At 44.2% G+C, this 12,461-nt stretch overlaps 1 protein-coding gene across 1 annotated transcript in view; it reads left to right on the forward strand.

The window, feature by feature from the left end:
* The window catches only part of atp8b5a (ATPase phospholipid transporting 8B5a), a 29,612-nt gene extending 18,515 nt beyond the window's left edge, over positions 1-11,097 (forward strand). Inside the window, 18 exon segments of the mRNA XM_046841991.1 lie at positions 1,431-1,519; positions 1,608-1,798; positions 1,912-2,120; positions 2,207-2,253; positions 4,560-4,725; positions 4,970-5,155; positions 5,272-5,387; positions 5,570-5,734; positions 5,966-6,077; positions 6,184-6,289; positions 6,572-6,713; positions 6,838-7,021; positions 7,263-7,486; positions 7,612-7,695; positions 7,794-8,015; positions 8,097-8,235; positions 8,385-8,515; positions 8,656-11,097. Of these exon segments, the coding sequence (XP_046697947.1) occupies positions 1,431-1,519; positions 1,608-1,798; positions 1,912-2,120; positions 2,207-2,253; positions 4,560-4,725; positions 4,970-5,155; positions 5,272-5,387; positions 5,570-5,734; positions 5,966-6,077; positions 6,184-6,289; positions 6,572-6,713; positions 6,838-7,021; positions 7,263-7,486; positions 7,612-7,695; positions 7,794-8,015; positions 8,097-8,235; positions 8,385-8,515; positions 8,656-8,952 (2,810 nt within the window). The 3' untranslated portion in view covers positions 8,953-11,097.
* Positions 11,098-12,461: the final 1,364 nt, after the last annotated feature.

The raw sequence follows: 12,461 nt of genomic DNA on the forward strand, positions 1-12,461 counted from the left end.
ATGGGAAGCTTGATTAGAGCAGGTCTATCTTTCTTTTCAAACCATCAATACAAGAATTTAACGCTAAAGAAAGATGTAGGAAGCGAATACAGATGTAAGTAGCAGAAGTTGAACCCACATTGTAAATAGCAGGTATAAAGCAGGATTCGAACCAAGACCCCACCACCAGCAAGACACCAACGTTAACCCATTGAACCATCGGTGAGGACAAGCTCGGAAGCTTGTTTAGAGCAGGTCTATCTTTCTTTTCAACCCATTAAAAACAAAATATATCGCTAAAGAAAGATGTAGGAAGTGAATCCTGATCGTGACTGGCAGGCAGAAAGCGAACCCTGAACCCCACCAACAGGAAAACACTTGATTTAATCCACTGAACCATCAGAGAAGACAGGCCAGGAACTTTGTTTAGAGCAGGTCTATCTACCTTTAAACCATCAACACAAGAATATAAAGCTAAAGAAAGATTTAGGAAGCAGGAACATAACCGACATCGCAACTAGCAGGATTCAAACCCTGATCCTCACCATCAGCAAGTCACCAGCCTTAACCCACTGAATCATGGAAGAGATCAGACTGGGAAGCATGTTTAGATGAGGCACAAGCCTTAAACCACTGAGCGACCACTGCTGAAAAGCATGTGTGCTTTTGGAGGGTTCATACTTTGTTTCATGCCAGCGCAGTAAGAAAGAAGGCATGTAGGACTGGCTTTGAAACCTTATCACCAGCGTGGACTATATTAAGGACCATGTTCAGGCACAAGCCTTAACCCACTGAGCTACCACAGAAGTGCTTTTTGGTGGAGTTATATTTCATTAAAGAGCAGGAAATCCAGAAATTAATCCAACACAGAATTGAAATGTTTTCAGAGGGACAAGGTCCAGAAGTTTTATTTACCAACACAGCAACCACCAGCTCGAGCAGGAATCAAACTCTCAAACTCATCCTATCTATCTATCTATCTATCTATCTATCTATCTATCTATCTATCTATCTATCTATCTATCTATCTATCTAACTACTTTTTACTGAAGTACATGTCTGAGACAAAACTTCTTCACTTTCACTTGAGTAAAAAAGTTTATTCAGTACTTCAACTTTTACCCGAGTATTTTATACCATGAGTATCTGTACTTCTACTTAAGTAAAGGATGTGTGTACTTTTTCCTCCTCTGGCTAAAATGTAATGAGTGAAAGTAAAAAGTCAGAAAAATAAAAATTTAAAATACAATAAAATAAAAAAGTACAATAACAAAGTGTTTATACTTCAATACTTTACTAATCTGATGTTTTCACACGGATATAAACACAAGTCTGTTTCTTATTACATCAGATGATTATTTTGTTAATGAAGTGATGACAGGACAGAACTAACAGGTGTAAAGAGAGAGAGAGAGAGAGAGAGAGAGAATAAACTGTGGTGTCTCTTTCAGGTCCTGACACTAAGCTGATGCAGAATTGTGGGAAATTCAGTTTCAAGAGGACGAGTATCGACCGCCTGATGAACGTCCTCGTGCTGTTTGTGAGTGAGAAAAAACCCTGTGACTGATTACTGATGCTCACCTGAACTGTGTATTTATCTGTGTGTGTGTGTGTGTGTGTGTGTGCAGATCTTTGGGTTTTTAGTGCTGATGTGTGTGATCCTAGCGGTGGGTCATGGTATCTGGGAGCACTATGAAGGCAGAAACACCACCTACATCCCCCGAGAGGGAAACACCAGCGCAGGCTTCTCAGCCTTCCTCACCTTCTGGTCCTACATCATCATCCTCAACACCGTGGTGCCCATATCACTCTACGTCAGGTATAGTGTGTGTGTGCGTGTGTTAGCATTTAGTTAACTATAATAACACAACACAGTTGTGTAGAGTTTCAGAGTGTGTGTGTGTGTGTGTGTGTGTGTGTGTGTGTGTGCAGTATGGAGGTGATCCGTCTGGGGAACAGTTACTACATTAACTGGGACAGACTGATGTACCACGAGCGCAGCGACACGCCGGCCGAGGCTCGTACCACCACGCTGAACGAAGAACTTGGCCAGATCAACTACGTCTTCTCCGACAAGACCGGCACGCTCACACAGAACATCATGAACTTCTCCAAGTGTTCCATCGGCAGCAAGACTTACGGTCTGTATCTCCCCCCACACACACACACGTGTAAATATAAGTTTGAGAGCAGATGAATCAGAATGAAGGTGTTGTTTGTCCTGCAGGAGATGTGATTGACCACTACACAGGACAGAGGCTAGAGATCACAGAGGTATGAAACTAAGAGTTTCCATAACATGTGTGTGTGTGTGTGTGTGTGTGTGTGTGTGTGTGTGTGTGTGTGTGTGTCCTGTGTACTTTATTTATTATAAAAATATAATTGAAAATGAAATTGACACCTCATATCCCAGCTTAAGAGTGTAATATTCATTACATTTATGGTATTTGGCAGAAACTCTTATCCAGATCAACTTACCATTATTTTATTTATACACCTGAACAGCTGAGGGGTTAAGGGCCTTGCTCAGGGGCTCAATAGTGGGGTCTTAGTAATTCTGGGTTTTAAACTCACAACCTTTTTATCAGAAATCCAACACCTGAGGAGCCACTTCCCTGGGTTCAGACCAAACCTGAGCTCCTGTGCTTGTCTTGGTGTCACTAATCTATAGTGTGAATATGAGAAAAAGCAGAAAAGGTTCAAATTTTACCCCCAAAAAATAGTAAAAGTGTTTGTTTTGACTCTGCAGGTCAGTGGGGTCCAAATTCCAAATAATTGCTTAACAGTTTCAATATTAAAATGCTGTGAACTTAAAGCCTTGAATCTCAGACATACATGGAAATGTGCTTAGTTTTGCTCTGCCACTCTCTGTCTCTCCAAAGCTGAGATCTGAGGCTCAAAATCCAGACAGCTTCAATGTTGAAAATCCTGTGAACTTGGAGCCTCAGATCTCAGCTTTAGAATATGACAGAGCAAAACTAAGTACATACTCTATGTATGTGTGGACCCCAGGGATCTATTTTATAAATTTGGGGAAAATCTAGATAAATGAAATAAAAGAATAAAATTGAGTGTTTATACAGTCATTATACAATAGTAAAAAGTCCAAATTATCACCCAAAAAAACACTAAAGGGTTCGTTTTTCCCGGGAGAAATTTTTGTCTTTTTTCTATTGAATAATGACTCTGTAAACACTAAATAAAGGTCACTCGCTTGGTGTAGCTGGAAACTGCTAATGGTCTAAAGCTAGAATAACATCTACTGATCCTGCTCACGTTCCCATTCTGAGAGTCATCATTCTAGTTGGGTTGATCCATGCACCAAATCTGCTTCCGCTCCAGGAAATCCTGCATTTGTTCAGAGAGTGATATGAAATCAATGTTTCTTATCTCCGCTTTGGATTGTGAAATTCAGACCAAACTTGCGCTAAAGTACATGACTTGAGCTCCTAATTCAACAATGTGAATATGAAGAAAATTTAAAAAGGTCAAACTTTAACCCAAAAAAGCAGTAATGATGTGGGTTTTTTTATTATAATTTCTCTAAAATTCTTCAAATTCATATTGTAGGTCAGGTTGCTCTGTCACTTTCTGAAGCTGAGACCAAGTTCACAGCATTTTCAACATTGAAACTATCTTGATTGTGAGCCTCAGATCACAGATTTGGAGAATGACAGAGCAAAACTAAGCACATTTGCATGTATGTCTGAGATTCAAGGCATCAAGTTCACAGCATTTTTAATATTGAAACTGTTAAGCAATTATTTGGAATTTGGACTCCACTGACCTGCAGAGTCGATTTGGGGAAAATCTGAGAAAGTAAAAAGGTTTGCTTTTTCTGATTTTCTTCTTATTCCCACAGTTGATTAAGAACATCAAGACATGTACAGAAACACAGGTTTGATCTAAATATTTTCATATACTCAAAATTCTCACCCATTTTTTTGTGTGTGCAAATTTTAACTTTCTCCCAAATGCTCCAAATTCACACTTTAGTTCAGTTTGGTGGAGAAATTCACAGAAATGTACTTAGCTCCACTCTGTCACTCTAAAGAATCTCTACTAAGTATATTTCTGTGTCTTGACTCTATATACAGTGTGAATTTGGGGAAAATTTCCACCCAAACAAAACCCCACACACTGAACCCTTGTTATTCAGTGTTTGATACGGAGGTCAAGACTGAGACTGAAATACAAGATCCATCTGAGTATCAGTCCAAAGATGAGATATAAGGCACTGATTCCAACACATTCCAGTTTACTGCAATACTGCTACTGCCGCAGTGTGTGTGTGTGTGTGTGTGTGTGTGTGTGTGTGTGTGTGTGTGTGTGTGTGTGTGTGATTATAATCTGACTGAAATCATTAAGCAAAGCTGAGATATGAAGCAACAGGAAATAATAATAAACTGATGTGTAATCGCTCCGCTTTAGATTCATCTCAAAACAAGTAACCAATTTATTTCCTGCACAAAATCAATTCACCAGCATCCACAGTGTTTATTACTCAGTGTGTGTGAAAATCATATTTAATACTTTGTGTGTGTGTGTGTGTGTGTGTGTGTGTGTGTGTGTGTGTGTAGGACACGCTCCCTGTGGATTTCTCCTTTAATGACCTTGCAGATGTGAAGTTCCAGTTCTATGATGCTGCTCTGTTGGAGGCGGTGAAGCTCGGCAATCCACAAGTTTGCAGTTTCTTCAGACTGCTGGCTTTGTGCCACACCGTGATGCCTGACGAGACCAATAATGGTGTGTGTGTGTGTGTGTGTGTGTGTGTGACTGTTGATGGAGCAGGGCTTTAGAGAAAGTACAGTGTGGGGTTAAAAGCACAAATCATGAACACATTTGTGAGCCTCTGAACACGGCTTCAGCTCATATTTCTGTTACTACGAAATATATATATAAATCAATTCTGACACTTTAAAGAGCTTTTACACATACGTACCTGTGTGTGTGTGTGTGTGTGTGTGTGTGTGTGTGCGCGTGTGTGCAGAATTGGTGTATCAGGCTCAGTCTCCAGACGAGGGCGCTCTGGTGACGGCAGCACGTAATTTTGGGTTTGTGTTCCGTTCCCGCTCTCCGGAGTCTCTGAGTGTGATGGAGCGAGGTGAAGCACGCTGCTACGAGCTGCTCGCCATCCTCGACTTCAACAACGTCCGCAAAAGGATGTCGGTCATCGGTACGTCTGCGCCGCACCGCACCACGTCTGTGTGATACAGTCTATACGTGTTACTGTGTGTGTGTGTGTGTGTGTGTGTGTGTGTGTGACAGTACCAGTGTGTGTGTGTGTCTCAGTGAGGAGTCCAGAGGGACAACTTTCACTCTACTGTAAAGGAGCAGACACTATTGTTTATGAGCGACTCGACCAGTCCTGCAGCAAACTCATGGAGATCACCACAGAACATCTCAACGTAAGTCTCACACACACACACACACACACACACACACACACACACACACACACACACACACACACACACTTCATACCTGCCAACCTGCAACCTTCATACTGTACTCTTCACTACACACACATCCACATTACACACACTTTAACATACTATATACAAGTGTGTGTGTGTGTGTGTGTGTGTAGGAGTTTGCAGGGGAGGGTCTGCGCACGCTGGTCTTGGCCTATAAGGATCTCGATGAGCAGTATTTCTCTGAGTGGAATCAGCGCCACCATGAGGCGAGCACCGCACTGGAGCAACGAGAAGAAAAACTCAATGACCTGTATGAGGAGATTGAAAGAGATCTGCAGGTGCGCGCACACACACACACACACACACGCACGCACACACGCACGCACACACACACATACACACACACACACACACACACACACACACACACACACATACACACACACACACACACACACACGTTGCTTGAGTTAAACTGGTACTGGTTGTTTGGGTGTATGATTTAGAAGGTCACATGATTGTGCAGTTGCTGTAAGCTGTGTGTTAACGGAGTGTTGATGGTGTGTTAGTTACTGGGAGCCACAGCGATAGAGGACAAGCTCCAGGACGGTGTGGCGCAGACCATCGAGCAGCTGGCCAAGGCGGACATCAAGATCTGGGTGCTGACAGGAGACAAGCAAGGTCATTATGAAACCTGAACTCTTTACTGGGTACAAACTGGTAAAAATCAGCATTTAACACACTCAGGAACACACACATCAGCTTCCTTCCTCATGATTCTGTACAGAAACCGCAGAGAACATCGGCTACTCCTGTAACCTGCTGCGAGAGGAGATGACTGACGTCTTCATCATCTCCGCACATTCGCATGAGGAAGTGAGGAGGGAACTCAGGTGAGCAGAGTGTTACCTCAGGAGAACACGTTCATTAATAATATAACTGAGCTGTGTGCTGAAACAGGGTGGTGTGAAGGACATCATTTACTCTGACTCTCCCAGTGATGTCATCACTTTCAGCCTGTGGGAGGACAGAGAACTCTGCTCAGCAGTGCCAATAAAACTGATCTCATTCAAGTACCCTAGGATGTTTAAAGTGATAAGTGACGCCCCCTGGTGGACACCACAGGCATGTAGGAGTTTTTCTGAGTGTTGACTCTTTGGGTGTTTCTTTCTCAGAGACGCACGGGTGAAGATGCGTCCAGACTCGGGGGAAGAAGCGTCTTTCATCACAGATAGCATTCTGGGTAAGGAGCCTAAAGTGGTGCACGATGAGAATGTGAGCGGTGATTACGGTCTGGTCATCAACGGCCACAGCCTGGTGAGAAACACACTCACACACACACACACACACATGTAAAAGGGGACATTTATAATATAAAACATTCACCGATAGCAGGTAACCTGTAAAGTGTGTGTGTGTGTGTGTGTGTGTGTGTGTGTAGGCGTACGCTCTGGAGCACAGTATGGAGCTGGAGTTCCTGCGTACGGCGTGCATGTGTAAGACGGTGATCTGCTGCCGGGTCACACCTCTGCAGAAGGCTCAGGTGGTGGAGCTCGTTAAGAAATACAAACAGGCCGTCACTCTGGCTATCGGAGACGGAGCTAACGACGTCAGCATGATCAAGGGTCAGTCCTGTGTCCACTGCTGTTCTCCAGCACCTCCTTTCTGAGGTGGAGATGAAGAATTAGAAACTGTGTACATGTTCTGTATCACTGTACATGAATAATAATTAAAAATATGATTATGTATAACGACATAAACACCAGCTCACTCATGAATCTGAAGATCTTCAGATTGAGGAGATTTTGTGCAGAATAGACTTTGGTGTGATGCAGATGTTCCTCACCTCTCCCTCTGTCTCCACAGCGGCTCATATCGGCGTGGGGATCAGCGGGCAGGAGGGCATGCAGGCCGTTCTCTCCAGCGATTTCTCCTTTGCTCAGTTCCGTTACCTGCAGCGCCTCCTGCTGGTTCATGGTCGCTGGTCCTACCTGCGCATGTGCAAGTTCCTGCGCTACTTCTTTTACAAGAACTTCACCTTCACCTTTGTGCACTTCTGGTACGCCTTCTTCTGCGGCTTCTCTGCCCAGGTCAGCGTGCGAGTGTGTAACGAGAGAGATGGGAAACATTCTCTGATCAAAATCATCATAACTGTAGTCAACCCCACCTGTGTGTGTGTGTGTGTGTGTGTGTGTGTGTGTGTGTGTTGTTGCAGACAGTGTATGATCAAGCCTTCATTGCTCTCTATAACCTAATGTACACTGCACTGCCGGTTTTAGGCATGGGCCTTTTCGACCAGGTATACACACACACACACACACACACACACACACACATTTGTTTTATATTTAATTTTGTAACCGTGTGTGTGTGTGTGTGTGTGTGTTAATGTTCCAGGACGTGAACGATGTTTGGGGTCTGGAGTACCCTCAGCTTTATGGACCTGGTCAGCTGAGTGTGTACTTTAATAAGGGCACCTTTGTGAAGTGTGCGCTCCACAGCTGCTACAGCTCCCTGGTGCTGTTCTTTGTGCCCTACTTCGCTCTGTACGACACCGCCGACTACCAGTCGTTTGCGCTGATCACACAGACGTGTCTCATCATCACCGTGTGTGTTCAGGTGTGTAACACTGAAGTTTCCTGCACCATGGCTGTAGTACTTGAGCCCAAACCCTCGTCTCTGCTTGTTCTGTCTCTGTAGTTGGGTCTGGACCTGTCATACTGGACGGCGGTGAACCACCTGTTTGTTTGGGGCAGTTTGGGGATGTTTTTCCTCGTCACCTTCGCTATGCAGAGTGACGGACTGCACCGAGTCCAGCCCAGTTCTTTCACCTTCATAGGTGAGTCCAGACAACAGCTACAACTATACACCATCTCTTCACACTATTCCAAATGTGTGCCATGTTTTTACTCTCGCTCAGATGCTATATGTGATAATGTGTGTGTGTATGTGTGTGTGTGTGTGTGTGTGTGTGTGTGTGTGTGATAGGCACGGCACGCAACACTCTGGATCGGCTCAATGTTTGGTTGGCGATTGTGCTGACGGTGGTATTGTGTGTGCTTCCTGTGCTCCTACACCGCTTCATCTATAATCAAATCAGTCCCACTATCAACCACAAGGTACACACACACACACACACACACACAGTGTAGTGGCACTTCAGAGACGTCTCCCACATCAATAGAAAACCACACATATATCTGGAAGGTACTGGCTCCCAGCACTGCTGCTACTAATAATACCCTTTGTCATTGTGCAGGTGAGGTTGATGGTGCACCAGATGAAGTCTCAGCCTCCTCCTCCTCGCCGTCGCACCAGGATCCGCCGCTCTAGCACTCGTCGCTCGGGCTACGCCTTCTCGCACACTCAGGGCTACGGTGACCTCGTCACCTCCAAGTGGTTCCTACGTCGCCAGGCCCCGCCCCGATCCACGGGTTTCCCTCCCACAGGCCGCACGGCCCGGTTCAGCCCGACCGGGAAACAGCAGAACCCTAAACAGGAGGTGGAACCCACGCAGCTCCAAAACTACCGTATTGTACACGACTCTGCATTTTAGAATGGAGCGTCGTCACGGCTTGGTGCGGGTATTAAAACCAATATCTGGTGCTTGTTGTAAATTAGAAATGGTGGTGGAGATCCTACACCTCTAACGAGCCTCTATTCCTCCACCTTATCAGGAGCTTTAAGACTTCAGGACATTCGATCTGAAAGTGCAGAATCCTTGTGTTTAGGGACAGGGTTTAATAGTGCAAATGAATCTGAGGAACAAAACTAGGAGCAGTTCTAGAGTCCAGACCTGGTACAGGTTCCAAAACTACAATCAGAGCCATGTTTTAAAACGAATAATGCATTCCATAATCTGCTGGTCTGAGAAACGAGTGAGGAGCAAACGTTCTACCAAATTCAGGTGCAAAAAGAAAAGCGGTTCCAAAACCCCAATCAGGAGTAAAATCTCGAATCTGGTTCAGAGTCTCAAGGCTTCTAGAGGCACCACTACGTTTTACTGTTACAGCATGTGGCAGACAAGAACAGGGTTTTTAGTGAAGTGTTTACATGCTTCTGTAGTTGTACTCTGATTCCCCACCACACACACACACACACACACACACACACACACACACACACACACTAAAGAGAATCACGTTACCTAATTGTATGATGTAAATAAGAAGTTCTGTTACATGTATGTAGTGTTTTACATTCTATATATCACTTAATCGCCTACATGCATTAATGTGTATGTAGAAGAATACGTCTGTGTAAACGTACACACGCACACACACACACACACACACACACACACACACGCACACACACACACAAACACACACAGATGCAAGTTTCAGGTTTCACGCTATCATAGGAGTAAAACAGAACACAAGAACACAAGTGCGTGTCCACTAGCAGGATAACTAACATATCATCATCATCATCATCGTGTCCCACTCACACCCCTGTATATCACATCCACCATCATCACTAGAATGTGGGCGTGTCTCAAACTACAGCAGGCGTCGTGCAGGGGCACATCCGTATCGGCTGCTCTGAACAATCACACGTCAGTCACACCACCAAGGACCGGTCACATGAGGTCACATGAGGTCACATGAGGTCACATGACAGCAAATACAGTACAGAGTAACGTGAAACCAAAGACTGAAGTCACGTCACCAAAGATCAGAGGACAAATTAGTGTTACATAAGTAACACAGGTGTTTAAACATGCGTGAAAAGTGACCAGGAAGTGCCTTGTGAATGTATTTGTGTGTGTGTGTGTGTGTGTGTGTGTGTGTGTGTGTGTGTGTGTGTGTGTCACCACTAAAATGTGTAATAGAAACACACCAAAACCCCAGAAGCTGTGTGTTATTATTAAGGTTACAGATCTGTACCATTTCCATTCCTGATTTAATTCCAGTGCTGATCTTCTAGAGGTTTGCGTTCGGTCGGTTTACCTCTGTGTTCAGACTGAAGCCACTTTCACTATAATTCAGAAGCCTGTGGAATTGGACTCATCCAGATGTTTCCCAGTTGTCTGGTGTCTCTGAGTTCAAGTTTGATTGTATCCCATTAGCAGCATTAATTAGCTGTGGCCAATTACTAATCCAGTGTAGTCATGTGACCAGTTTGGTGATTGTTGAATTTATCTAGAGAGCAGAACACCAGAATAATCTAAAGTGAATGTTTGGTCCTGGGAGCAGACGCTAACGTTCACCAGTAAATCAGCTGTGAGAGCTGTGTAGCTAAACGCACTAGAGATACCACACAGACTTCTGGGTAACTAGTAATAAAGACATGTGCTGGTCAGTGATCATGAAGCATGTGGTGATGTAATGATGAACACAGTTTGTGGGATTGTGACTGTTTTATTAAAGTTTAGAGTATAAAGTTTATACCATGTTACTGTAATGTTGCATGTTTTAATTATAAGAATAATATAAAGTGTCTGTGAGATTTTACACAATGTGTGTAGGTGGAAACAAAAGAAAACAAGCTGAATGCCTGTGTACAGACTCACCTCCTGACTGGATCATGCTCGGAGTGTGTTCGGGTCGAGCCGGCCGTGCCGTGTATTCTTTCCCTCTTGTTTTTAAAGAGCTGAAATTACCTGGGAATCAAAACAGGCAATGACTTAATGAGCAACGTTTTTATGTTTATATTTTCTACTACACAATTTTTTATTAATAAAAACTTTTTATATCCAGGGGATGTGAGTCTGGTGTTTTTCTGTATAAATATAATTCCAAAACAAATGTCATTAGTGTTACACAGGTCAGGAGACTCTCAGTGTCTCAACCCTGATAAATGTGGAGGTTTGTGTTATGAAGGAGATCCAGTATAAAACATGTGCCACATCAAATATGTGGATCAGGAATCAGAATTTCATAGCGGATTGGTGGAGACTCGGGTTACCAACAACCACCACAGGTATCATTAACCACAGGGTACCGGTGTAAATTGTGCTGCTGTTGGCTGAAGGAGGCGAATGGAGGAGAAGTGTAGGAGAGGAGGAAGACGTCTACAGAGACAGCAGGGAAAGGAGAAGTGGAGGTTCAGGTTGGTACTTTAAATGTGGGTACTATGACGGGTAAAGGGAGAGAGGGAGCTGATATGATGGAGAGGAGAAAGGTAGAGATGTTGTGTGTTCAGGAGAACAAGTGGAAAGGGAGTAAGAGCAGGAACATTGGAGGTGGGTTTAAACTGTTCTATCATGGTGTGGATGGAAAGAGAAATGGTGTAGGGGTGATTCTGAAGGAAGACTACAGTAAGAGTGTAGTGGAGGTGAAGAGAGTTTCTGATAGGGTGATGAACATGAAGCTGGAAGTTGAAGGGATGATGATAAATGTCATCAGTGCTTCTGCTCCACAAGTGGGTTGTGTGATGGCGGAGAAGGAAAGATTCTGGTCTATATTCTATGTAGGAGATGCAACCTGTAGGAGATTGGAAACTGTAAGGTGTTGGCAACATCGGATGGTGGTCTGGATGGAGTGGAAAAAAAAGAGGAGGAGAGTGAGGACTAAAGATGGTGGAAACTGAAATTATAGGAAAGAGTAGTGGAAGCAGCTGAGAGAAGAGGTGACCGTCTGTGAGCAACAGTATGGTTTCATGCCGAGGAAGAGCACCACAGATTATTATTTTCTTTGAGAATGTTGATGGAGAAGTATAGAGAAGGTCAGAAGGAGCTGCATTGTGTGTTTGTGGATTTAGAAAGCGTCGACAGGGTGGAGAGAGGAGTTGTGGTATTGTATGAGGAAGTCAGGTGTGTCAGAGAAGTATGTGAGGGTGGTGCAGGACATGTATGAGGACAGTGTGACAGCAGTGAAGTGTGCAGTAGGAACGACAGACTGGTTTAAGGTGGAGGTTAGACTGCATTAAGGATCGGCTCTGAGCCCTTTCCTGTTTGCAGTGGTGATGGACAGGTTGAAGGATGAGGGGTGGGATGGTACGGTTGCAGGGAGAAGAGGTGGAGAAGGTGGAGGAGTTCAGGTACCTGGGGTCAACAGTGCAGAGTAATGGAGAGTGTGTTAGAAGTGAAGAAAGAGTGCAGGCAGGGTGGAGTGGGTGGAG

The sequence above is a fragment of the Silurus meridionalis genome, chromosome 27 (assembly GCF_014805685.1).
Source record: "Silurus meridionalis isolate SWU-2019-XX chromosome 27, ASM1480568v1, whole genome shotgun sequence".
Lineage (NCBI taxonomy): Eukaryota > Metazoa > Chordata > Actinopteri > Siluriformes > Siluridae > Silurus > Silurus meridionalis.